Source organism: Crinia signifera, chromosome 7 (genome assembly GCF_055691185.1).
Source record: "Crinia signifera chromosome 7, ASM5569118v1, whole genome shotgun sequence".
Classification (NCBI taxonomy): domain Eukaryota; kingdom Metazoa; phylum Chordata; class Amphibia; order Anura; family Myobatrachidae; genus Crinia; species Crinia signifera.
The window spans coordinates 146192-172928 of record NC_139223.1 but is presented as its reverse complement, the minus strand read 5'-3'; the positions used below and the strand labels follow the sequence as shown (position 1 = coordinate 172928).

Sequence of the window (26737 nt, the reverse complement as noted above, 5' to 3'; positions counted from 1 at the left end):
GTACGAAGAAAAAAGGACTGTTATTCTGGGGACGCACTAAGACAAATAAATTTCACATAAAATTTAACTTTTAATAGATCATATCTTAAAATTCCCATTTATATAACATGATGGGAAGCCGCAGTGAATTTTGAAGAGGTTAAAAAATCACACATACAAACATATGCACACACAGATGGTGTGCTTAGTGATAAAGAGTTTAAGGAAAGGGTGATCCTAAAAAGATCCTCTAACTGAAAAATGTCAATTTTATTGATTGAGCAGGTCTTTAGTGCATGAAAAACATATATATATGTGTATTTCTTGTGTCAAAATCTCCAACAAAAAAATTTTTTGTACTTGATGTTATTAAGAGTGTGTCGATTCTTGCTAGTACTTTTATTTATCCTTGTTAGTACATTAGGTGATTATGGGCACTTTTATGTACAAGGACCCGGATAATAAATTAGTGAAGCACCCCTATGTTGTGCCTGATTCCCAGCAAATACAGTATGATCACCTGGGTTCAAAGCCCGATGAACTCATAGGTTTATGGTACAATTCACACAATTCTCCGGTAGGTATTATAATATAGAAGAGATGGTTCTAGCTGTATATCAGTTTGAATACTTGGTCAGCAAAGATACCATCTATTATTTATAAGGTCTAGCATTGGAACTGGTAACACTTTCCTGATCAATATATTGTATATAGGAACAAGTATATATATATTAGTAAAGTACTGAATGTTATGCTTAGATATTAATACTTGGATATGGTCACCAATATTAGGGACCGGGTGGTCTTATTAATTCTGGCAATGTTGCCTCTATTGTTGCCACCTCTCAAATATCCGGTAGGTGTTTATAGTATAATAAAGATAGTTCCAGCTGTGTAGCCGTTTAAATGCTTGCTCAGCAAGGATGTCATTTATTGTTTATAAAGCATAACATTAAATCAGAGCATTTTCCTACTCAATATATTGTGTACAGGAACAATTTTAACTATATTGGTGGAGTGCTGAATCTTATGTTTAGATATTAACAATTGGATAAAGTCACCAACATTGGGGACCAGGTGGTCTTATTAATTCTGGCAATGTTGCCTCTATTGTTGCCACCTCTCAATTATCAATATAAGCAGATCTAGGAAAACCTTGTATAGTACTAGTATAGATATTGTGCAGGCAAGGCTGCCCTCTGCTGTTTGGATCTGGAATTTTATAGGATAATCCTATGTTCAGCATGACACATATCAGATAAATCTACATAGCTAAATGCATTAGAGATAATCCCTGCTAATTAACATTTCAGTTGAGGTCTAAACCGACATATGTTTCACAGCACAAGCAGCTTTCTCAAGGCCTTGAGAAAGCTGCTTGTGCGGTGAAACATATGTCGGTTTAGACCTCAACTGAAATGTTAATTAGCAGGGATTATCTCTAATGCATTTAGCTATGTAGATTTATCTGATATGTGTCATGCTGAACATAGGATTATCCTATAAAATTCCAGATCCAAACAGCAGAGGGCAGCCTTGCCTGCACAATATCTATACTAGTACTATACAAGGTTTTCCTAGATCTGCTTATATTGATAATTGAGAGGTGGCAACAATAGAGGCAACATTGCCAGAATTAATAAGACCACCTGGTCCCCAATGTTGGTGACTTTATCCAATTGTTAATATCTAAACATAAGATTCAGCACTCCACCAATATAGTTAAAATTGTTCCTGTACACAATATATTGAGTAGGAAAATGCTCTGATTTAATGTTATGCTTTATAAACAATAAATGACATCCTTGCTGAGCAAGCATTTAAACGGCTACACAGCTGGAACTATCTTTATTATATTATAAACACCTACCGGATATTTGAGAGGTGGCAACAATAGAGGCAACATTGCCAGAATTAATAAGACCACCCGGTCCCTAATATTGGTGACCATATCCAAGTATTAATATCTAAGCATAACATTCAGTACTTTACTAATATATATATACTTGTTCCTATATACAATATATTGATCAGGAAAGTGTTACCAGTTCCAATGCTAGACCTTATAAATAATAGATGGTATCTTTGCTGACCAAGTATTCAAACTGATATACAGCTAGAACCATCTCTTCTATATTATAATACCTACCGGAGAATTGTGTGAATTGTACCATAAACCTATGAGTTCATCGGGCTTTGAACCCAGGTGATCATACTGTATTTGCTGGGAATCAGGCACAACATAGGGGTGCTTCACTAATTTATTATCCGGGTCCTTGTACATAAAAGTGCCCATAATCACCTAATGTACTAACAAGGATAAATAAAAGTACTAGCAAGAATCGACACACTCTTAATAACATCAAGTACAGAGAATTTTTATTGTTGGAGATTTTGACACAAGAAATACACATATATATATGTTTTTCATGCACTAAAGACCTGCTCAATCAATAAAATTGACATTTTTCAGTTAGAGGATCTTTTTAGGATCACCCTTTCCTTAAACTCTTTATCACTAAGCACACCATCTGTGTGTGCATATGTTTGTATGTGTGATTTTTTAACCTCTTCAAAATTCACTGCGGCTTCCCATCATGTTATATAAATGGGAATTTTAAGATATGATCTATTAAAAGTTAAATTTTATGTGAAATTTATTTGTCTTAGTGCGTCCCCAGAATAACAGTCCTTTTTTCTTCGTACCTATTGTGTAAACCATTACTGTTTGGGAACTGCACCCCCTCAGAATCGATTAAATAATATGTGGGGTTTTGATCTGTTGATCAGACCTATCTAAAAATTACATACAGAGTGCAGACATACCCCCAGCTCCGTGAAGGAGCAAACCTGTTTCTTTCTTTTTTCTGCCATGATTTGTTTCTGCATTTCACCTTGTAATCTCTTTCTGCTATTCTTTCACGCTAAACCTATATAAGGTGGTGTGTCCTGTGCCACCATAACTGTCATTCCTCGTACTTTTGACAATTTGATGTCTCAGTAATGACTGACTATGGAATAGAGTGTATTTCCATTACGCCACTTAATAACAAATAGACAAAGTTATTCAAACTGTTATTTATTGCTTTGTCGTGGAGGAAATAATTGAACATTTAAGTTTGTGTATCAATACACACCTTCACCTACGCAATGCATTTATCTTAAGTGTTAAACAATTAAAAGTTATATTTTAAACTGTAAACACCATATCAAATTCATATTATTAACAAGTGTGCCCAAAAAACCTTGTCGGGTTCCCTTTAGTCGTCTCTTGACTTTTTTCCTTTTAATTTGCTTAGAAAGTAAGCACAGATCTGTGTGTATGCCCCGAGAGATTAATTATTTCCTGCTAAAAAGTCAGTGCATGCAGTCAAAATCTGGTCTAATTGCTTAGCAAGTGACTGCAAATCTCTCTGTGTGTACAGAATGAGAGATACTGATCAAGATCTCTCATTCTAAACCACTACCCGGCCTTATCGCTTAGTACAAATCTCTGCATGTGTATGTGTTCTCAATGGACGATCCGAACATCAGGAAATCACCTACTATATAAGTAGCTTAGCAAAATTGCTCAGCACACATCTCTGTGTGTATGACCCTTTACATCACTCTGGATCACAGAGGATCACTCTGGAACCAGGCTGTAGAATGTGACATTGTGTCATGCCTGAACCTGGCTGTAGTGTGTGACATTGTGTCATGCCTGAACCTGGCTGTAGTGTGTGACATTGTGTCATGCCTGAACCTGGCTGTAGTGTGTGACATTGTGTCATGCCTGAACCTGGCTGTAGTGTGTGACATTGTGTCATGCCTGAACCTGGCTGTAGCGTGTGACATTGTGTCATGCCTGAACCTGGCTGTAGCGTTTGACATTGTGTCATGCCTGAACCTGGCTGTAGCGTGTGACATTGTGTCATGCCTGAACCTGGCTGTAGCGTGTGACATTATGTCATGCCTGAACCTGGCTATAGCGTGTGACATTGTGTCATGCCTGAACCTGGCTGTAGCGTGTGACATTGTGTCATGCCTGAACCTGGCTGTAGCGTGTGACATTGTGTCATGCCTGAACCTGGCTGTAGCGTGTGACATTGTGTCATGCCTGAACCTGGCTGTAGCGTGTGACATTGTGTCTTGCCTGAACCTGGCTGTAGCGTGTGACATTGTGTCATGCCTGAACCTGGCTGTAGCGTGTGACATTGTGTCATGCCTGAACCTGGCTGTATGGTGTGACATTGGATCATGCTAAAAGCCGGCTGTAGCGTGTGACATTGGATCATGCTAAAAGCCGGCTGTAGCGTGTGACATTGGATCATGCTGTAGCGTGTGACATTGGATCATACTAGAACCCGGCTCTAGCGTGTGACATTGGATCACACAGGAACCTGGCTGTAGCGTGTGACATTGGCCCTTATTCAAAACTGATTGCAGTACAAATTTGTTCTCAAAATGGACAAAGCCATGTACACTGCAGGGGGGGCAGATTTAAAATGTGCAGAGAGTTAACTTTGGGTGGGGTGTGTTGAAAGTGAAATCTAAATTGCAGTGTAAAAACAATGCAGTCTGTATTTATCCTGCACAGAAACAAAATAACTCATACAAATCGAACTCTCTTTATACATGTTACATCTGCCCCACCTGCGGTGCACATAGTTTTGCCCATTCCATTTGTTGTTCAATCAGATCTGAATTAGGCCTATTGTTTCATGCTAGAACCTGGCTGTAGTGTATAACATTGTATTATGCTAGAAGCCCGCTGTAACTTTTTTTACATTGGGTCGCATCAGAACCTGGCTGTAGCGTGTGACATTGGACAATGCTAGAACCTGGCTGTAGTGTGTCACATTGGACAATGCTAGAACCTGGCTGTAGCGTGTGACATTGGACAATGCTAGAACCTGGCTGTAGTGTGTCACATTGGACAATGCTAGAACCTGGCTGTAGCGTGTGACATTGGATAATGCTAGAACCTGGCTGTAGCGTGTGACATTGGATAATGCTAGAACCTGGCTGTAGCGTGTCACATTGGATAATGCTAGAACCTGGCTGTAGTGTGTCACATTGGATAATGCTAGAACCTGGCTGTAGTGTGTCACATTGGATAATGCTAGAACCTGGCTGTAGCGTGTCACATTGGATAATGCTAGAACCTGGCTGTAGCGTGTCACATTGGATAATGCTAGAACCAGGCTGTAGTGTGTGACATTGGACAATGCTAGAACCTGGCTGTAGTGTGTGACATTGGATAATGCTAGAACCTGGCTGTAGCGTGTGACATTGGATAATGCTAGAACCTGGCTGTAGCGTGTCACATTGGATAATGCTAGAACCTGGCTGTAGCGTGTCACATTGGATAATGCTAGAACCTGGCTGTAGTGTGTCACATTGGATAATGCTAGAACCTGGCTGTAGCGTGTCACATTAGATAATGCTAGAACCAGGCTGTAGCGTGTCACATTGGACAATGCTAGAACCTGGCTGTAGCGTGTGACATTGGACAATGCTAGAACCTGGCTGTAGTGTGTCACATTGGACAATGCTAGAACCTGGCTGTAGCGTGTGACATTGGATAATGCTAGAACCTGGCTGTAGCGTGTCACATTGGATAATGCTAGAACCTGGCTGTAGCGTGTGACATTGGATAATGCTAGAACCTGGCTGTAGCGTGTCACATTGGATAATGCTAGAACCTGGCTGTAGCGTGTGACATTGGATAATGCTAGAACCTGGCTGTAGCGTGTCACATTGGACAATGCTAGAACCTGGCTGTAGTGTGTGACATTGGACAATGCTAGAACCTGGCTGTAGCGTGTGACATTGGATAATGCTAGAACCTGGCTGTAGTGTGTGACATTGGATAATGCTAGAACCTGGCTGTAGCGTGTCACATTGGATAATGCTAGAACCTGGCTGTAGTGTGTGACATTGGATAATGCTAGAACCAGGCTGTAGCGTGTGACATTGGATAATGCTAGAACCAGGCTGTAGTGTGTGACATTGGATAATGCTAGAACCTGGCTGTAGTGTGTGACATTGGATAATGCTAGAACCTGGCTGTAGCGTGTGACATTGGATAATGCTAGAACCTGGCTTTAGCGTGTCACATTGGACAATGCTAGAACCTGGCTGTAGCGTGTGACATTGGATAATGCTAGAACCTGGCTGTAGCGTGTCACATTGGATAATGCTAGAACCAGGCTGTAGTGTGTGACATTGGATAATGCTAGAACCTGGCTGTAGTGTGTGACATTGGATAATGCTAGAACCTGGCTGTAGCGTGTCACATTGGATAATGCTAGAACCAGGCTGTAGTGTGTGACATTGGATAATGCTAGAACCTGGCTGTAGTGTGTGACATTGGATAATGCTAGAACCTGGCTGTAGCGTGTGACATTGGATAATGCTAGAACCTGGCTGTAGCGTGTCACATTGGATAATGCTAGAACCTGGCTGTAGCGTGTCACATTGGATAATGCTAGACCCAGGCTGTAGTGTGTGACATTGGATAATGCTAGAACCTGGCTGTAGTGTGTGACATTGGATAATGCTAGAACCAGGCTGTAGTGTGTGACATTGGATAATGCTAGAACCAGGCTGTAGCGTGTCACATTGGATAATGCTAGAACCTGGCTGTAGCGTGTCACATTGGATAATGCTAGAACCTGGCTGTAGCGTGTCACATTGGATAATGCTAGAACCTGGCTGTAGTGTGTCACATTGGACAATGCTAGAACCTGGCTGTAGCGTGTGACATTGGACAATACTAGAACCTGGCTGTAGCGTGTGACATTGGATAATGCTAGAACCTGGCTGTAGTGTGTCACATTGGATAATGCTAGAACCTGGCTGTAGCGTGTCACATTGGACAATGCTAGAACCTGGCTGTAGTGTGTCACATTGGATAATGCTAGAACCTGGCTGTAGCGTGTCACATTGGACAATGCTAGAACCTGGCTGTAGCGTGTCACATTGGACAATGCTAGAACCTGGCTGTAGTGTGTGACATTGGATAATGCTAGAACCTGGCTGTAGTGTGTGACATTGGATAATGCTAGAACCTGGCTGTAGTGTGTGACATTGGATAATGCTAGAACCTGGCTGTAGCGTGTCACATTGGATAATGCTAGAACCTGGCTGTAGCGTGTGACATTGGATAATGCTAGAACCTGGCTGTAGCGTGTCACATTGGACAATGCTAGAACCTGGCTGTAGCGTGTCACATTGGATAATGCTAGAACCTGGCTGTAGCGTGTCACATTGGATAATGCTGGAACCAGGCTGTAGTGTGTGACATTGGATAATGCTAGAACCTGGCTGTAGTGTGTGACATTGGACAATGCTAGAACCTGGCTGTAGCGTGTCACATTGGACAATGCTAGAACCTGGCTGTAGTGTGTCACATTGGACAATGCTAAAACCTGGCTGTAGTGTGTCACATTGGATAATGCTAGAACCTGGCTGTAGCGTGTCACATTGGATAATGCTAGAACCTGGCTGTAGTGTGTGACATTGGATAATGCTAGAACCTGGCTGTAGCGTGTGACATTGGATAATGCTAGAACCTGGCTGTAGTGTGTGACATTGGATAATGCTAGAACCTGGCTGTAGTGTGTGACATTGGATAATGCTAGAACCTGGCTGTAGTGTGTGACATTGGATAATGCTAGAACCTGGCTGTAGTGTGTGACATTGGATAATGCTAGAACCTGGCTGTAGTGTGTGACATTGGATAATGCTAGAACCTGGCTGTAGTGTGTGACATTGGATAATGCTAGAACCTGGCTGTAGCGTGTGACATTGGATAATGCTAGAACCTGGCTGTAGTGTGTGACATTGGATAATGCTAGAACCTGGCTGTAGTGTGTGACATTGGATAATGCTAGAACCTGGCTGTAGCGTGTGACATTGGATAATGCTAGAACCTGGCTGTAGCGTGTCACATTGGATAATGCTAGAACCTGGCTGTAGCGTGTCACATTGGATAATGCTAGAACCTGGCTGTAGTGTGTGACATTGGATAATGCTAGAACCTGGCTGTAGTGTGTGACATTGGATAATGCTAGAACCTGGCTGTAGCGTGTGACATTGGATAATGCTAGAACCTGGCTGTAGCGTGTGACATTGGATAATGCTAGAACCTGGCTGTAGCGTGTGACATTGGATAATGCTAGAACCTGGCTGTAGCGTGTCACATTGGATAATGCTAGAACCTGGCTGTAGCGTGTCACATTGGACAATGCTAGAACCTGGCTGTAGCGTGTCACATTGGACAATGCTAGAACCTGGCTGTAGTGTGTCACATTGGACAATGCTAGAACCTGGCTGTAGCGTGTGACATTGGATAATGCTAGAACCTGGCTGTAGCGTGTCACATTGGATAATGCTAGAACCTGGCTGTAGCGTGTCACATTGGACAATGCTAGAACCTGGCTGTAGTGTGTCACATTGGACAATGCTAGAACCTGGCTGTAGCGTGTGACATTGGACAATGCTAGAACCTGGCTGAAGTGTGTCACATTGGACAATGCTAGAACCTGGCTGTAGCGTGTGACATTGGATAATGCTAGAACCTGGCTGTAGCGTGTCACATTGGATAATGCTAGAACCTGGCTGTAGTGTGTCACATTGGATAATGCTAGAACCTGGCTGTAGCGTGTCACATTGGATAATGCTAGAACCAGGCTGTAGCGTGTCACATTGGATAATGCTAGAACCTGGCTGTAGCGTGTCACATTGGATAATGCTAGAACCTGGCTGTAGTGTGTGACATTGGATCACACAGGAACCAGACTGTTGCGTGTATCATTGTGTCATGCCAGAACCTGGCTGTAGCGTGTGACATTGGATAATGTTAGAACCTGGCTGTAGCGTGTGACATTGGATAATACTAGAACCTGGTTGTAGCGTGTCACATTGGATCACACAGGAACCAGGCTGTAGCGTGTGACATTGGATCACACAGGAACCAGGCTGTAGTGTGTGACATTGGATCACACAGGAACCAGGCTGTAGCGTGTGACATTGGATAATGCTAGAACCTGGCTGTAGCGTGTCACATTGGATAATGCTAGAACCTGGCTGTAGCGTGTCACATTGGATAATGCTAGAACCAGGCTGTAGTGTGTGACATTGGATCACACAGGAACCAGACTGTTGCGTGTATCATTGTGTCATGCCAGAACCAGGCTGTAGCGTGTGACATTGGATCACACAGGAACCAGGCTGTAGCGTGTGACATTGGATCACACAGGAAGCAGCCTGTAGCGTGTGACATTGGATCACACAGGAAGCAGCCTGTAGCGTGTGACATTGTGTCATGCCAGAACCAAGCTGTAGCGTGTAACACTTCTGTGAATTACACTATAATTGAGCATTGCGGTGATGGCTGATATGTGTTCCGGTCCTGCACAGAAATACCCCTCAGTCTCCCGTTCCCTCCTGTTTGTGCAATGAGACAGGAAATGATTTCTCCAAATTGTTTCCAGAGATGAGAAACAGGGAAATAATATGAGTCTCACACTTCACTCATACAGACGCCGAGCCTCAGCAAAGAGACAGACGGACATACTGTGAGTACTAGGGCCTCAGTACATGTCATAGTGACCTGAGAGACTCCCATAGTGACAGTCCGCACCCACTGAGAGACTCCCATAGTGACAGTCTGCTCCCACTGAGAGACACCCATAGTGACAGCCCGCACCCACTGAGAGACTCCCATAGTGACAGCCCGCACCCACTGAGAGACTCCCATAGTGACAGCCTGCACCCACTGAGAGACTCCCATAGTGACAGCCCGCACCCACTGAGAGACTCTCATAGTGACAGCCCACATCCACTGAGAGACTCCCATAGTGACAGCCTGCACACCCTGAGACTCCCATAGTGACAGCCTGCACACCCTGAGACTCCCATAGTGACAGCCTGCACACCCTGAGACTCCCATAGTGACAGCCTGCACACCCTGAGACTCCCATACTGACAGCCCGCACCAACTGAGAGACTCCCATAGTGACAGTCTGCACCCACTGAGAGACTCCCATAGTGTCAGCCCGCACTCACTGAGAGACTCCCATAGTGACAGTCTGCACCCACTGAGAGACTCCCATAGTGACAGCCCGCACCCACTGAGAGACTCCCATAGTGACAGCCCGCACCCACTGAGAGACTCCCATAGTGACAGCCCGCACCCACTGAGAGACTCTCATAGTGACAGCCCGCATCCACTGAGAGACTCCCATAGTGACAGCCTGCACACCCTGAGACTCCCATAGTGACAGCCTGCACACCCTGAGACTCCCATAGTGACAGCCCGCACCCACTGAGAGACTCCCATAGTGACAGTCTGCATCCACTTAGAGACTTCCATAGTGACAGCCCGCACCCACTGAGAGACTCCCATAGTGACAGTCTGCACCCACTGAGAGACTCCCATAGTGACAGTCTGCACCCACTGAGAGACTCCCATAGTGACAGCCCGCACCCACTGAGAGACTCCCATAGTGACAGCCCGCACCCACTGAGAGACTCCCATAGTGACAGCCTGCACCCACTGAGAGACTCCCCTAGTGACAGCCTGCACCCACTGAGAGACTCCCATAGTGACAGTCTGCATCCACTGAGAGACTCCCATAGTGACAGTCTGCATCCACTGAGAGACTCCCATAATGACAGTCTGCATCCACTGAGAGACTCCAATAGTGACAGTCTGCATCCACTGAGAGACTCCCATAGTGACAGTCTGCATCCACTGAGAGACTCCCATAGTGACAGTCTGCATCCACTGAGAGACTCCCATAGTGACAGTCTGCATCCACTGAGAGACTCCCATAGTGACAGTCTGCATCCACTGAGAGACTCCCAAAGTGTCAGCCCGCACTCACTGAGAGACTCCAATAGTGACAGTCTGCATCCACTGAGAGACTCCCATAGTGACAGCCCGCACCCACTGAGAGACTCCCATAGTGACAGCCCGCACCCACTGAGAGACTCCTATAGTGACAGTCTGCACCCACTGAGAGACTCCCATAGTGACAGCCTGCACACCCTGAGAGACTCCCATAGTGACAGTCTGCATCCACTGAGAGACTCCCATAGTGACAGTCTGCACCCACTGAGAGACTCCCATAGTGACAGCCCGCACCCACTGAGAGACTCCCATAGTGACAGCCCGCACACCCTGAGACTCCCATAGTGACAGCCCGCACCCACTGAGAGACTCCCATAGTGACAGCCCGCACCCACTGAGAGACTCCCATAGTGACAGCCCGCACCCACTGAGAGACTCCCATAGTGACAGCCTGCACACCCTGAGACTCCCATAGTGACAGCCTGCACACCCTGAGACTCCCATAGTGACAGCCCGCACCCACTGAGAGACTCCCATAGTGACAGCCTGCACACCCTGAGAGACTCCCATAGTGACAGCCAGAACCCACTGAGAGACTCCCATAGTAACAGCCCGCACCCACTGAGAGACTCCCATAGTGACAGCCTGCACACCCTGAGAGACTCCCATAGTGACAGCCAGAACCCACTGAGAGACTCCCATAGTAACAGCCCGCACCCACTGAGAGACTCCCATAGTGACAGCCCGCACCCACTGAGAGACTCCCATAGTGTCAGCCTGCACCCACTGAGAGACTCCCATAGTGACAGCCCACACTCACTGAGAGACTCCCATAGTGACAGTCTGCATCCACTGAGAGACTCCCATAGTGACAGCCCGCACCCACTGAGAGACTCCCATAGTGACAGTCTGCACCCACTGAGAGACTCCCATAGTGTCAGCCTGCACCCACTGAGAGACTCCCATAGTGACAGCCTGCACCCACTGAGAGACTCCCATAGTGACAGTCTGCATCCACTGAGAGACTCCCATAGTGACAGTCTGCATCCACTGAGAGACTCCCATAATGACAGTCTGCATCCACTGAGAGACTCCCATAGTGTCAGCCCGCACTCACTGAGAGACTCCCATAGTGACAGTCTGCACCCACTGAGAGACTCCCATAGTGACAGCCTGCACCCACTGAGAGACTCCCATAGTGACAGCCCGCACCCACTGAGAGACTCCCATAGTGAAAGCCCGCACCCACTGAGAGACTCCCATAGTGACAGTCTGCATCCACTGAGAGACTCCCATAGTGACAGTCTGCATCCACTGAGAGACTCCCATAGTGACAGTCTGCATCCACTGAGAGACTCCCATAGTGACAGTCTGCATCCACTGAGAGACTCCCATAGTGACAGTCTGCATCCACTGAGAGACTCCCATAGTGACAGTCTGCATCCACTGAGAGACTCCCATAGTGACAGTCTGCATCCACTGAGAGACTCCCATAGTGACAGTCTGCATCCACTGAGAGACTCCCAAAGTGTCAGCCCGCACTCACTGAGAGACTCCAATAGTGACAGTCTGCATCCACTGAGAGACTCCCATAGTGACAGCCCGCACCCACTGAGAGACTCCCATAGTGACAGCCCGCACCCACTGAGAGACTCCTATAGTGACAGTCTGCACCCACTGAGAGACTCCCATAGTGACAGCCTGCACACCCTGAGAGACTCCCATAGTGACAGTCTGCATCCACTGAGAGACTCCCATAGTGACAGCCCGCACCCACTGAGAGACTCCCATAGTGACAGCCCGCACCCACTGAGACTCCCATAGTGACAGCCCGCACCCACTGAGAGACTCCCATAGTGACAGCCCGCACCCACTGAGAGACTCCCATAGTGACAGCCCGCACCCACTGAGAGACTCCCATAGTGACAGCCCGCACCCACTGAGAGACTCCCATAGTGAAAGCCCGCACCCACTGAGAGACTCCCATAGTGACAGGCGCACCCACTGAGAGACTCCCATAGTGACAGCCCGCACCCACTGAGAGACTCCCATAGTGACAGCCCGCACCCACTAAGAGACTCCCATAGTGACAGCCCGCACCCACTGAGAGACTCCCATAGTGAAAGCCCTCACCCACTGAGAGACTCCCATAGTGACAGCCCGCACCCACTGAGAGACTCCCATAGTGAAAGCCCGCACCCACTGAGAGACTCCCATAGTGACAGCCCGCACTTACTGAGAGACTCCCATAGTGACAGCCCGCACCCACTGAGAGACTCCCATAGTGACAGCCTGCACACCCTGAGAGACTCCCATAGTGACAGCCTGCACAGCCTGAGAGACTCCCATAGTGACAGCCTGCACCCACTGAGGGACTCCCATAGTGACAGCCTGCACACCCTGAGACTCCCATAGTGACAGCCCGCACCCACTGAGAGACTCCCATAGTGACAGCCCGCACCCACTGAGAGACTCCCATAGTGACAGCCCGCACCCACTGAGAGACTCCCATAGTGAAAGCCCGCACCCACTGAGAGACTCCCATAGTGACAGTCTGCACCCACTGAGAGACTCCCATAGTGACAGGCGCACCCACTGAGAGACTCCCATAGTGACAGCCCGCACCCACTGAGAGACTCCCATAGTGACAGCCTGCACACCCTGAGAGACTCCCATAGTGACAGCCTGCACCCACTGAGAGACTCCCATAGTGACAGCCTGCACCCACTGAGAGACTCCCATAGTGACAGCCTGCACCCACTGAAAGACTCCCATAGAGACAGCCCGCACCCACTGAAAGACTCCCATAGTGACAGCCCGCACCCACTGAGGGACTCCCATAGTGACAGCCCACATAGCCTGAGGGACTGCTCCTTTATGCTGTGACATGTTTTGTAATGTACGAGTGTCTGAGTACTGTGTGTATAGTATAAGAGAAGTTTCTGTCTGTGAGACGTGTGGCTTCTCTGTCTCTCTCACTGTTTATATCTTCCCCATGTTACAGACTTCTGTTTCCCATAAAAGGAGAGAAATATGTTAGGACCCCTCCCAATCCCACACTCCATCCTCATTCCTGCAGCCCAGCATCCACACTCTCCTCCGCAGCATCAGCCCCAAGTGTGTGCTCTCTCTCTGCCTTATTCCTTCCTGTCATGCTGTCTCTTTCCTCTATCTGCCTTATTCCAGTCATGCTGTCTCTTTCCTCTATCTGTCTTATTCCTGTCACACTGTCACTTTCCTCTATCTGCCTTATCCCAGTCATGCTGTCTCTTTCCTCTGCCTTATTCCTGTCACGCTGTCTCTTTACTCTGCCTTATTCCTGTCATGCTGTCTCTTTACTCTGCCTTATTCCTGTCACACTGTCTCTTTCCTCTATCTGTCTTATCCCAGTCACGCTGTCTCTTTCCTCTCTCTGACTAATTAATGTCATGCTGTCTCTTTCCTCTATCTATCTTATTCCTGTCACACTGTCTCTTTCCTCTATCTGTCTTATCCCAGTCACGCTGTCTCTTTCCTCTATCTGTCTTATCCCAGGCACACTGTCTCTTTCCTCTCTCTGACTTATTCCTGTCATGCTGTCTCTTTCCTCTATCTGCCTTATCCCAGTCATGCTGTCTCGTTCCTCTGCCTTATCCCAGTCATGCTGTCTCGTTCCTCTGCCTTATTCCTGTCACACTGTCTCTTTACTCTGCCTTATCCCAGTCACGCTGTCTCGTTCCTCTGCCTTATTCCTGTCACGCTGTCTCTTTACCCTGCCTTATCCCAATCACGCTGTCTCTTTCCTCTGCCTTATTCCTGTCATGCGGTCTCTTTCCTCTATCTGTCTTATTCGAGTCACGCTGTCTCTTTCCTCTCTCTGCCTTATTCCTGTCACGCTGTCTCTTTCCCCTCTCTGCCTTATTCCTGTCACGCTGTCTCTTTCCTCTATCTATCTTATCCCAGTCACGCTGTCTCTTTCCTATATCTGTCTTATTCCAGTCATGCTGTCTCGTTCCTCTCTCTGCCTTATCCCAGTCACGCTGTCTCTTTCCTCTCTCTGCCTTATTCCTGTCACACTGTCTCTTTCCTATCTCTGCCTTATTCCTGTCATGCTGTCTCTTTCCTCTGCCTTATTCCTGTCATGCTGTCTCTTTCCTCTCTCTGCCTTATTCCTGTCATGCTGTCTCCTCTGCCTTATTCCAGTCATGCTGTCTCTTTCCACTCTGCCTTATTCCAGTCATGCTGTCTCCTCTGCCTTATTCCTGTCATGCTGTCACTTTCCTCTGCCTTATTCCTGTCATGCTGTCACTTTCCTCTGCCTTATTCCTGTCATGCTGTCACTTTCCTCTGCCTTATTCCTGTCATGCTGTCACTTTCCTCTGCCCTATTCCTGTCATGCTGTCACTTTCCTCTGCCCTATTCCTGTCATGCTGTCACTTTCCTCTGCCCTATTCCTGTCATGCTGTCACTTTCCTCTGCCTTATTCCTGTCATGCTGTCACTTTCCTCTGCCTTATTCCTGTCATGCTGTCTCTTTCCTTTGCCTTATTCCTGTCATGCTGTCTCTTTCCTCTCTCTGCCTTATTCCTGTCATGCTGTCTCCTCTGCCTTATTCCAGTCATGCTGTCTCTTTCCTCTCTGCCTTATTCCAGTCATGCTGTCTCCTCTGCCTTATTCCTGTCATGCTGTCACTTTCCTCTGCCTTATTCCTGTCATGCTATCACTTTCCTCTGCCTTATTCCTGTCATGCTGTCACTTTCCTCTGCCCTATTCCTGTCATGCTGTCACTTTCCTCTGCCTTATTCCTGTCATGCTCTCACTTTCCTCTGCCTTATTCCTGTCATGCTGTCACTTTCCTCTGCCTTATTCCTGTCATGCTGTCACTTTCCTCTGCCTTATTCCTGTCATGCTGTCACTTTCCTCTGCCTTATTCCTGTCATGCTTCATGCTGTCACTTTCCTCTGCCTTATCCCAGTCATGTTGTCACTTTCCTCTGCCTTATTCCAGTCATGCTGTCTCTTTCCTCTCTGCCTTATTCCTGTCATGCTGTCACTTTCCTCTGCCTTATTCCTGTCATGCTGTCACTTTCCTCTGCCTTATTCCTGTCATGCTGTCACTTTCCTCTGCCTTATTCCTGTCATGCTGTCACTTTCCTCTGCCTTATTCCTGTCATGCTTCATACTGTCACTTTCCTCTGCCTTATTCCTGTCACACTGTCTCTTTCCTCTATCTGTCTTATCCCAGTCACGCTGTCTCTTTCCTCTCTCTGACTAATTAATGTCATGCGGTCTCTTGTCTCTTTCCTCTATCTATCTTATTCCTGTCACACTGTCTCTTTCCTCTATCTGTCTTATCCCAGTCACGCTGTCTCTTTCCTCTCTCTGACTAATTAATGTCATGCTGTCTCTTTCCTCTATCTGTCTTATCCCAGGCACGCTGTCTCTTTCCTCTCTCTGACTTATTCCTGTCATGCTGTCTCGTTCCTCTGCCTTATTCCTGTCACGCTGTCTCTTTACTCTGCCTTATCCCAGTCACGCTGTCTCTTTCCTCTGCCTTTTTCCTGTCATGTGGTCTCTTTCCTCTATCTGTCTAATTCGAGTAACGCTGTCTCTTTCCTCTCTCTGCCTTATTCCTGTCACACTGTCTCTTTCCCCTCTCTGCCTTATTCCTGTCACGCTGTCTCTTTCCTCTTATCTCATCCCAGTCACGCTGTCTCTTTCCTATATCTGTCTTATTCCAGTCATGCTGTCTCGTTCCTCTCTCTGCCTTATCCCAGTCACACTGTCTCTTTCCGCTCTCTGCCTTATTCCTGTCACGCTGTCTCTTTCCTCTCTCTGGGCTTTACTAAGCTTGAAAAGTGATAAAATGGAAAGTTATAAACCAACCAGCCAATCAGCTACTACCTGTCATTTTTCAAACACCTCCTGTGAAAAAGCAGGCAGGAGCTGATTGGTTGGTGGTTTGTCACTCTCCATTTTATCACTTTTCAAGCTTAGTACATTTGGCCCTCTGCCTTATTCCTGTCACACTGTCTCTTTCCTATCTCTGCCTTGTTCCTGTCACACTGTCTCTTTCCTCTCTGCCTTATTCCTGTTACGCTGTCTCTTTCCTCTCTCTGCCTTCTTCGTGTCATGCTGTCTCCTCTGCCTTATTCCAGTCATGCTGTCTCTTTCCTCTCTGCCTTATTCCTGTCATGCTGTCTCCTCTGCCTTATTCCTGTCATGCTGTCACTTTCCTCTCTGCCTTATTCCTGCCATGCTGTCTCTTTCCTCTGCCTTATTCCTGTCATGCTGTCACTTTCCTCTGCCTTATTCCTGTCATGCTTCATGCTGTCACTTTCCTCTGCCTTATTCCTGTCATGCTGTCACTTTCCTCTGCCTTATTCCTGTCATGCTGTCACTTTCCTCTGCCTTATTCCTGTCATGCTGTCACTTTCCTCTGCCTTATTCCTGTCATGCTGTCACTTTCCTCTGCCTTATTCCTGTCATGCTGTCACTTTCCTCTGCCTTATTCCTGTCATGCTGTCACTTTCCTCTGCCTTATTCCTGTCATGCTGTCACTTTCCTCTGCCTTATTCCTGTCATGCTGTCACTTTCCTCTGCCTTATTCCTGTCATGCTGTCACTTTCCTCTGCCTTTTTCCTGTCATGCTGTCTCTTTCCTCTGCCTTATTCCTGTCATGCTGTCTCTTTCCTCTGCCTTATTCCTGCCATGCTGTCTCTTTCCTCTGCCTTATTCCTGCCATGCTGTCTCTTTCCTCTGCCTTATTCCTGTCATGCTGTCACTTTCCTCTGCCTTATTCCTGTCATGCTGTCACTTTCCTCTGCCTTATTCCTGTCATGCTGTCACTTTCCTCTGCCTTATTCCTGTCATGCTGTCACTTTCCTCTGCCTTATTCCTGTCATGCTGTCACTTTCCTCTGCCTTATTCCTGTCATGCTGTCACTTTCCTCTGCCTTATTCCTGTCATGCTTCATGCTGTCACTTTCCTCTGCCTTATTCCTGTCATGCTGTCTCTTTCATCTGCCTTATTCCTGTCATGCTGTCTCTTTCATCTGCCTTATTCCTGTCATGCTTCATGCTCTCACTTTCCTCTGCCTTATTCCTGTCATGCTTCATGCTCTCACTTTCCTCTGCCTTATTCCTGTCATGCTGTCACTTTCCTCTCTCTGGGCTTTACTAAGCTTGAAAAGTGATAAAATGGAAAGTTATAAACCAACCAGCCAATCAGCTACTACCTGTCATTTTTCAAACACCTCCTGTGAAAAAGCAGGCAGGAGCTGATTGGTTGGTGGTTTGTCACTCTCCATTTTATCACTTTTCAAGCTTAGTACATTTGGCCCTCTGCCTTATTCCTGTCATGCTGTCACTTTCCTCTGCCTTATTCCTGTCATGCTGTCACTTTCCTCTGCCTTATTCCTGTCATGCTGTCACTTTCCTCTGCCTTATTCCTGTCATGCTGTCACTTTCCTCTGCCTTATTCCTGTCATGCTGTCACTTTCCTCTGCCTTATTCCTGTCATGCTGTCACTTTCCTCTGCCTTATTCCTGTCATGCTGTCACTTTCCTCTGCCTTTTTCCTGTCATGCTGTCTCTTTCCTCTGCCTTATTCCTGTCATGCTGTCTCTTTCCTCTGCCTTATTCCTGCCATGCTGTCTCTTTCCTCTGCCTTATTCCTGCCATGCTGTCTCTTTCCTCTGCCTTATTCCTGTCATGCTGTCACTTTCCTCTGCCTTATTCCTGTCATGCTGTCACTTTCCTCTGCCTTATTCCTGTCATGCTGTCACTTTCCTCTGCCTTATTCCTGTCATGCTGTCACTTTCCTCTGCCTTATTCCTGTCATGCTGTCACTTTCCTCTGCCTTTTTCCTGTCATGCTGTCTCTTTCCTCTGCCTTATTCCTGTCATGCTGTCTCTTTCCTCTGCCTTATTCCTGCCATGCTGTCTCTTTCCTCTGCCTTATTCCTGCCATGCTGTCTCTTTCCTCTGCCTTATTCCTGTCATGCTGTCACTTTCCTCTGCCTTATTCCTGTCATGCTGTCACTTTCCTCTGCCTTATTCCTGTCATGCTGTCACTTTCCTCTGCCTTATTCCTGTCATGCTGTCACTTTCCTCTGCCCTATTCCTGTCATGCTGTCACTTTCCTCTGCCTTATTCCTGTCATGCTGTCACTTTCCTCTGCCTTATTCCTGTCATGCTGTCACTTTCCTCTGCCTTATTCCTGTCATGCTTCATGCTCTCACTTTCCTCTGCCTTATTCCTGTCATGCTGTCACTTTCCTCTGCCTTATTCCTGTCATGCTGTCACTTTCCTCTGCCCTATTCCTGTCATGCTGTCACTTTCCTCTGCCTTATTCCTGTCATGCTGTCTCCTCTGCCTTATTCCTGTCATGCTGTCTCTTTCCTCTATCTGCCTTATTGCTGTCTCTTTCCTGTCTCAGGCAGGGAACTCTCTGGTTACCCACTCTGCCTAGATATGCCCTATAAACTGTCCTCTTATTCCTGCCATCATCATCCTCACTACACTTCTCATCATCCTCACTACACTGCTCATCATCCTCACTACACTGCTCATCATCCTCATTACACTCTTATTAATCACACTACACTCCTCATCATCCTCACTACACTCCTCATCATCCTCACTACACTCCTCATCATCCTCACTAAACTCATCATCCTCACTACACTCCTTATCATCCTCACTACACTCCTTATCATCCTCACTACACTCCTTATCATCCTCACTACACTTCTCCTCATCCTCACTACACTCCTTATCATCCTCACTACACTCCTTATCATCCTCACTACACTCCTTATCATCCTCACTACACTCCTTATCATCCTCACTACACTCCTTATCATCCTCACTACACTCCTTATCATCCTCACTACACTCCTTATCATCCTCACTACACTCCTTATCATCCTCACTACACTCCTTATCATCCTCACTACACTCCTTATCATCCTCACTACACTCCTTATCATCCTCACTACACTCCTTATCATCCTCACTACACTCCTTATCTTCCTCACTACACTCCTTATCTTCCTCACTACACTCATCATCATCCTCACTACACTCCTTATCATCCTCACTACACTCCTTATCATCCTCACTACACTCCTTATCATCCTCACTACACTCCTTATCATCCTCACTACACTTCTCCTCATCCTCACTACACTCCTTATCATGCTCACTACACTCCTTATCATGCTCACTACACTCCTTATCATGCTCACTACACTCCTTATCATGCTCACTACACTCCTTATCATGCTCACTACACTCCTTATCATCCTCACTACACTCCTTATCATCCTCACTACACTCCTTATCATCCTCACTACACTCCTTATCATCCTCACTACACTTCTCCTCATCCTCACTACACTCCTTATCATGCTCACTACACTCCTTATCATGCTCACTACACTCCTTATCATGCTCACTACACTCCTTATCATGCTCACTACACTCCTTATCATGCTCACTACACTCCTTATCATGCTCACTACACTCCTTATCATCCTCACTACACTCCTTATCATCCTCACTACACTCCTTATCATCCTCACTACACTTCTCCTCATCCTCACTACACTCCTTATCATCCTCACTACACTCCTTATCTTTCTCACTACACTCATCATCATCCTCGCTACACTTCTCCTCATCCTCGCTACACTTCTCCTCATCCTCACTACACTCCTTATCATCCTCACTACACTCCTCATCATCCTCACTACACTCCTCATCATCCTCACTACACTCCTCATCATCCTCACTACACTCCTCATCATCCTCACTACACTCCTCATCATCCTCACTACACTCCTCATCATCCTCACTACACTCCTTATCATCCTCACTACACTCCTTATCATGCTCACTACACTCCTTATCATGCTCACTACACTCCTTATCATGCTCACTACACTCCTTATCATGCTCATTACACTCCTTATCATGCTCACTACACTCCTGATCATCCTCACTACACTTCTTATCATCATCACTACACTCATTATCATCCTCACTACACTCCTCATCATCCTCACTACACTCCTCATCATCCTCACTACACTTCTCATCCTCACTACACTCCTTATCATCCTCACTACACTCCTCATCATCCTCACTACACTCCTCATCATCCTCACTACACTTCTCATCCTCACTACACTCCTTATCATGCTCACTACACTCCTTATCATCCTCACGACACTTCTCCTCATTCTCACTACACTTCTCCACATCATCATTACACACCGCATCTTCCTTAATGTGCATTGTCTCTCACTCGCACCCTCCGGTTTCCCCTGTCGCTCCCACCACCCAGTTACTCTCGTCGGTTTCCCCTGCCGCTCGCACTCCCCGGTTTCCCCTGCCGCTCGCACTCCCCGGTTTCCCCTGCCGCTCGCACTCCCCGGTTTCCCCTGCCGCTCGCACTCCCCGGTTTCCCCTGCCGCTCGCACTCCCCGGTTTCCCCTGCCGCTCGCACTCCCCGGTTTCCCCTGCCGCTCGCACTCCCCGGTTTCCCCTGCCGCTCGCACTCCCCGGTTTCCCCTGCCGCTCGCACTCCCCGGTTTCCCCTGCCGCTCGCACTCCCCGGTTTCCCCTGCCGCTCGCACTCCCCGGTTTCCCCTGCCGCTCGCACTCCCCGGTTTCCCCTTCCGCTCGCAGTCCCCGGTTTCCCCCGCCGCTCGCAGTCCCCGGTTTCCCCCGCCGCTCGCACTCCCCGGTTTCCCCCGCCGCTCGCACTCCCCGGTTCCCCCCGCCGCTCGCACTCCCCGGTTCCCCCCGCCGCTCGCACTCCCCGGTTCCCCCCGCCGCTCGCACTCCCCGGTTCCCCCCGCCGCTCGCACTCCCCGGTTCCCCCCGCCGCTCGCACTCCCCGGTTCCCCCCGCCGCTCGCACTCCCCGGTTCCCCCCGCCGCTCGCACTCCCCGGTTCCCCCCGCCGCTCGCACTCCCCGGTTCCCCCCGCCGCTCGCACTCCCCGGTTTCCCCCGCCGCTCGCACTCCCCGGTTTCCCCAGCCGCTCGCACTCCCCGGTTTCCCCAGCCGCTCGCACTCCCCGGTTTCCCCTGCCGCTCGCACTCCCCGGTTTCCCCCGCCGCTCGCACTCCCCGGTTTCCCCCGCCGCTCGCACTCCCCGGTTTCCCCCGCCGCTCGCACTCCCCGGTTTCCCCCGCCGCTCGCACTCCCCGGTTTCCCCCGCCGCTCGCACTCCCCGGTTCCCCCCGCCGCTCGCACTCCCCGGTTCCCCCCGCCGCTCGCACTCCCCGGTTCCCCCCGCCGCTCGCACTCCCCGGTTCCCCCCGCCGCTCGCAGTCCCCGGTTTCCCCCGCCGCTCGCACTCCCCGGTTTCCCCCGCCGCTCGCACTCCCCGGTTTCCCCCGCCGCTCGCACTCCCCGGTTTCCCCCGCCGCTCGCACTCCCCGGTTTCCCCCGCCGCTCGCACTCCCCGGTTCCCCCCGCCGCTCGCACTCCCCGGTTCCCCCCGCCGCTCGCACTCCCCGGTTCCCCCCGCCGCTCGCAGTCCCCGGTTCCCCCCGCCGCTCGCAGTCCCCGGTTTCCCCCGCCGCTCGCAGTCCCCGGTTTCCCCCGCCGCTCGCAGTCCCCGGTTTCCCCCGCCGCTCGCAGTCCCCGGTTTCCCCCGCCGCTCGCAGTCCCCGGTTTCCCCCGCCGCTCGCACTCCCCGGTTTCCCCCGCCGCTCGCACTCCCCGGTTTCCCCCGCCGCTCGCAGTCCCCGGTTTCCCCCGCCGCTCGCACTCCCCGGTTTCCCCCGCCGCTCGCACTCCCCGGTTTCCCCCGCCGCTCGCACTCCCCGGTTTCCCCCGCCGCTCGCACTCCCCGGTTTCCCCTGCCGCTCGCACTCCCCGGTTTCCCCTGCCGCTCGCACTCCCCGGTTTCCCCTGCCGCTCGCACTCCCCGGTTTCCCCTGCCGCTCGCACTCCCCGGTTTCCCCTGCCGCTCGCACTCCCCGGTTTCCCCAGCCGCTCGCACTCCCCGGTTTCCCCTGCCGCTCTCACTCCCCGGTTTCCCCTGCCGCTCTCACTCCCCGGTTTCTCCTGCCGCTCGCACTCCCCGGTTTCCCCAGCCGCTCTCACTCCCCGGTTTCCCCTGCCGCTCTCACTCCCCGGTTTCCCCTGCCGCTCTCACTCCCCGGTTTCCCCTGCCGCTCGCACTCCGCGGTTTCCCCTGCCGCTCGCACTCCCCGGTTTCCCCTGCCGCTCTCACTCCCCGGTTTCCCCTGCCGCTCGCACTCCCCGGTTTCCCCTGCCGCTCGCACCCCCCGGTTATTCTATAACATAACTGTAACCATTTCCCTCTGCTTTCTTGTTTCAGATCTGCGCTCTGTGTGGCGATGCACCATGGAAGATTTAGGTCAGTATTATTGATACAATAAATGGGATAATATGTTTCACGTTGCCTATAATACCTTCCAGTTAGTGCATATTGGGCCTTATTCTGGTCTACACGCAATGCTGAATCCGAATAACCCTATTGTACACAGAATACATTTGTATTGTACCTTATCATACTGTCTGAATCTGTGTGTACAGATGGAGCGCAGCTCATGCTTTCAGGGGCTGTTGATTCCATCGCCAGCCACCAGGCCCCGCCAGCTGTGGGCGCACGAGACACTCACGTGCCCCATTGTGATGGAGCTTCCCCCAGGTCCCCGCTGCCTCGCCACCAGTCCCCAACACTTGCCCCCACCTCCTCGCACCCCATAACACTGCTCATCTCCCTGAAGCGGAGACCAACTGACTGGGATGCGCGTGCGTGTGAGACGCTCCATCTGTATATTTGGGGTGATTAAGGTTGGCTTGCAATGCATATTTAATTTGCTATTGGACAAGCTGCAATGCAGGTCCATGGAGCAGATTTAACAGGTGCAGAGAGTTAGATTTGGGTGTTATTTTGTTTCTTGGCAGGGCAAATACTGGCAGCTTTATTTTTACACTGCAATATAGCGAACTGTACAAACTCCACCCAAATCTAACGTTCTCTGCACCTGTTACATCAGCACCACCTGCAGTACAGCATAGTTATGTCATTATCAAACAAAATATATGAATTAATGATATTGGAAGTGGCATAGTGAGTAACATTGCAATATTTGTGCATGACCTGAAATTGAGTAAGGAAATTCTCTCAGGAGAGGATGTGGATACACTAGAAAGTAACTTAATTAAACTAGAACGGTGGGCGGAAAGATGGTAAATGCAGTTTAACGTTGATAAATGTAAAGTAATTCATTATGGGAACAAAAATGAACAGGCTACTTATAGGCTAAATGGAGATATTATAGGGAATTCTGCTGTAGAGAAGGACTTTGGGGTCATAATAGATGACAAATTGGGTAATAGTGCACAGTGCTCAAGTGCAGCAGCAAAAGCAAACCGTACACTTGCATGCAGGGCTAGATTAAGGGAGGGGGCTCAGGGGGTCAGTATCACTGGATCCCCTCTATCTAGGGGTCCCCTGTGGTTCGCATGTCGTTTCAAAAAAACAAAAACAAAAAAAACGTATAGTATAGGTTTTATGCATGGGAGTGGGGTAGTGCTGCAGTAAAAAAGGAGAAAAAGCAGCGCTAGCAAAAATTTCATATAGCCAAATACATCAATGAAGAATAATAATATTTTATAACACAAAAATCACACAATATACATATAAAATCAATAAATGAGAAACCATAAAGGTGGTTTAATGTTATGGACCCAATATAATATTTAGTATAGTCACTACTTGAAATTCATAAGACCTGCACCATGCCTCTCAACATGACCCTCTCTAGGGGAGACACAGTGCTCTGTTCCTGGGCTTCCCTGGTAACGTATGACTGCCAGCACCTGTGGTGACACCTTTCTTATCAGTTACCTAGCTCCCCACAGGTGCTGGCAATCATACATTATCCATACCTCCCAGCATGCCCCTCTCCAGGAGGACACAATGCTCTGTTCCTGGGCTTCCCTGGTAATGTAGGATTGCCAGCACCTGTGGTGACACCTTTCTTATCAGTTACCCAGCTCCCCACAGGTGCTGGCAATCCTACATTATCCATACCTCCCAGCATGCCCCTCTCCAGGAGGACACAATGCTCTGTTCCTGGACCTCCCTGGTCAGGTATGATTGCCAGCACCTGTGGTGACACCTTTCTTATCAGTTACCAAGCTCCCCACAGGTGCTGGCAATCATACATTATCCATACCTCCCAGCATGCCCCTCTCCAGGAGGACACAATGCTCTGTTCCTGGGCTTCCCTGGTAATGTAGGATTGCCAGCACCTATGGTGACACCTTTCTTATCAGTTACCTAGCTCATCACAGGTGCTGGCAATCATACATTATCCATACCTCCCAGCATGCCCCTCTCCAGGAGGACACAATGCTCTGTTCCTGGACTTCCCTGGTAATGTATGATTGCCAGCACCTGTGGTGACACCTTTCTTATCAGTTACCTAGCTCCCCACAGGTGCTGGCAATCATACATTATCCATACCTCCCAGCATGCCCCTCTCCAGGAGGACACAATGCTCTGCTCCTGGGCTTCCCTGGTAATGTAGGATTGCCAGCACCTGTGGTGACACCTTTCTTATCAGTTACCTAGCTCATCACAGGTGCTGGCAATCATACATTATCCATACCGCCCAGCATGCCCCTCTCCAGGAGGACACAATGCTCTGCTCCTGGGCTTCCCTGGTAATGTATGATTGCCAGCACCTGTGGTGACACCTTTCTTATCAGTTACCTAGCTCCCCACAGGTGCTGGCAATCATACATTATCCATACCGCCCAGCATACCCTCTACAGGAGGACACAATGCTCTGCTCCTGGGCTTCCCTGGTAATGTATGATTGCCAGCACCTGTGGTGACACCTTTCTTATCAGTTACCTAGCTCATCACAGGTGCTGGCAATCATACATTATCCATACCGCCCAGCATACCCTCTACAGGAAGACACAATGCTCTGTTCCTGGGCTTCCCTGGTAATGTAGGATTGCCAGCACCTGTGGTGACACCTTTCTTATCAGTTACCTAGCTCCCCTCAGGTGCTGGCAATCCTACATTATCCATACCTCCCAGCATACCCCTCTCCAGGAGGACACAATGCTCTGTTCCTGAGCTTCCCTGGTAATGTAGGATTACCAGCACCTGTGGTGACACCTTTCTTATCAGTTACCTAGCTCCTCACAGGTGATGGCAATCATACATTATCCATACCTCCCAGCATGCCCCTCTCCAGGAGGACACAATGCTCTGCTCCTGGGCTTCCCTGGTAATGTATGATTTCAGCACCTGTGGTGACACCTTTCTTATCAGTTACCTAGCTCCTCACAGGTGCTGGCAATCCTACATTATCCATACCTCCCAGCATGCCCCTCTCCAGGAGGACACAATGCTCTGTTCCTGGGCTTCCCTGGTAATGTATGATTGCCATCACCTGTGGTGACACCTTTCTTATCAGTTACCTAGCTCATCACAGGTGCTGGCAATCCTACATTATCCATACCTCCCAGCATGCCCCTCTCCAGGAGGACACAATGCTCTGCTCCTGGGCTTCCCTGGTAATGTATGATTTCAGCACCTGTGGTGACACCTTTCTTATCAGTTACCTAGCTCCTCACAGGTGCTGGCAATCCTACATTATCCATACCTCCCAGCATGCCCCTCTCCAGGAGGACACAATGCTCTGCTCCTGAGCTTCCCTGGTAATGTATGATTGCCAGCACCGGTTTTAAACAGGTTAATTGATATGAAAGGTGTTACCCCACAGGTGCTGGCAATCGTAAATTAAGAGTAAGTGCAGAAGCAGAGAAATGTTTCCCTCCTGGAGAGTGCCATGTTGGGGTATGCTGCACTGATCCAATGATAGTCCAATTAAGAGTCCTTTGAGTCGCTTATGGTATCCTGGTTTT

General features: G+C 48.8%; 1 protein-coding gene across 4 annotated transcripts in view; it reads left to right on the top strand.

Moving 5' to 3' along the window:
- The first annotated feature begins 9256 nt into the window (after nucleotides 1-9256).
- The window catches only part of TGFB1I1 (transforming growth factor beta 1 induced transcript 1), a 148661-nt gene continuing 131180 nt past the window's right edge, over nucleotides 9257-26737 (top strand). Inside the window, exons 1-2 of one of the 4 annotated variants that reach the window (XM_083152177.1) lie at nucleotides 9257-9545; nucleotides 23160-23198. In XM_083152177.1, coding sequence (XP_083008303.1) covers nucleotides 23186-23198 — 13 coding nt within the window. In that variant the 5' untranslated portion in view covers nucleotides 9257-9545; nucleotides 23160-23185. Of the gene's footprint in view, nucleotides 9546-13888; nucleotides 13940-23159; nucleotides 23199-26737 lie in introns of those variants that run through there. The other 3 variants (XM_083152175.1, XM_083152176.1, XM_083152178.1) reach the window with 3 other exon arrangements.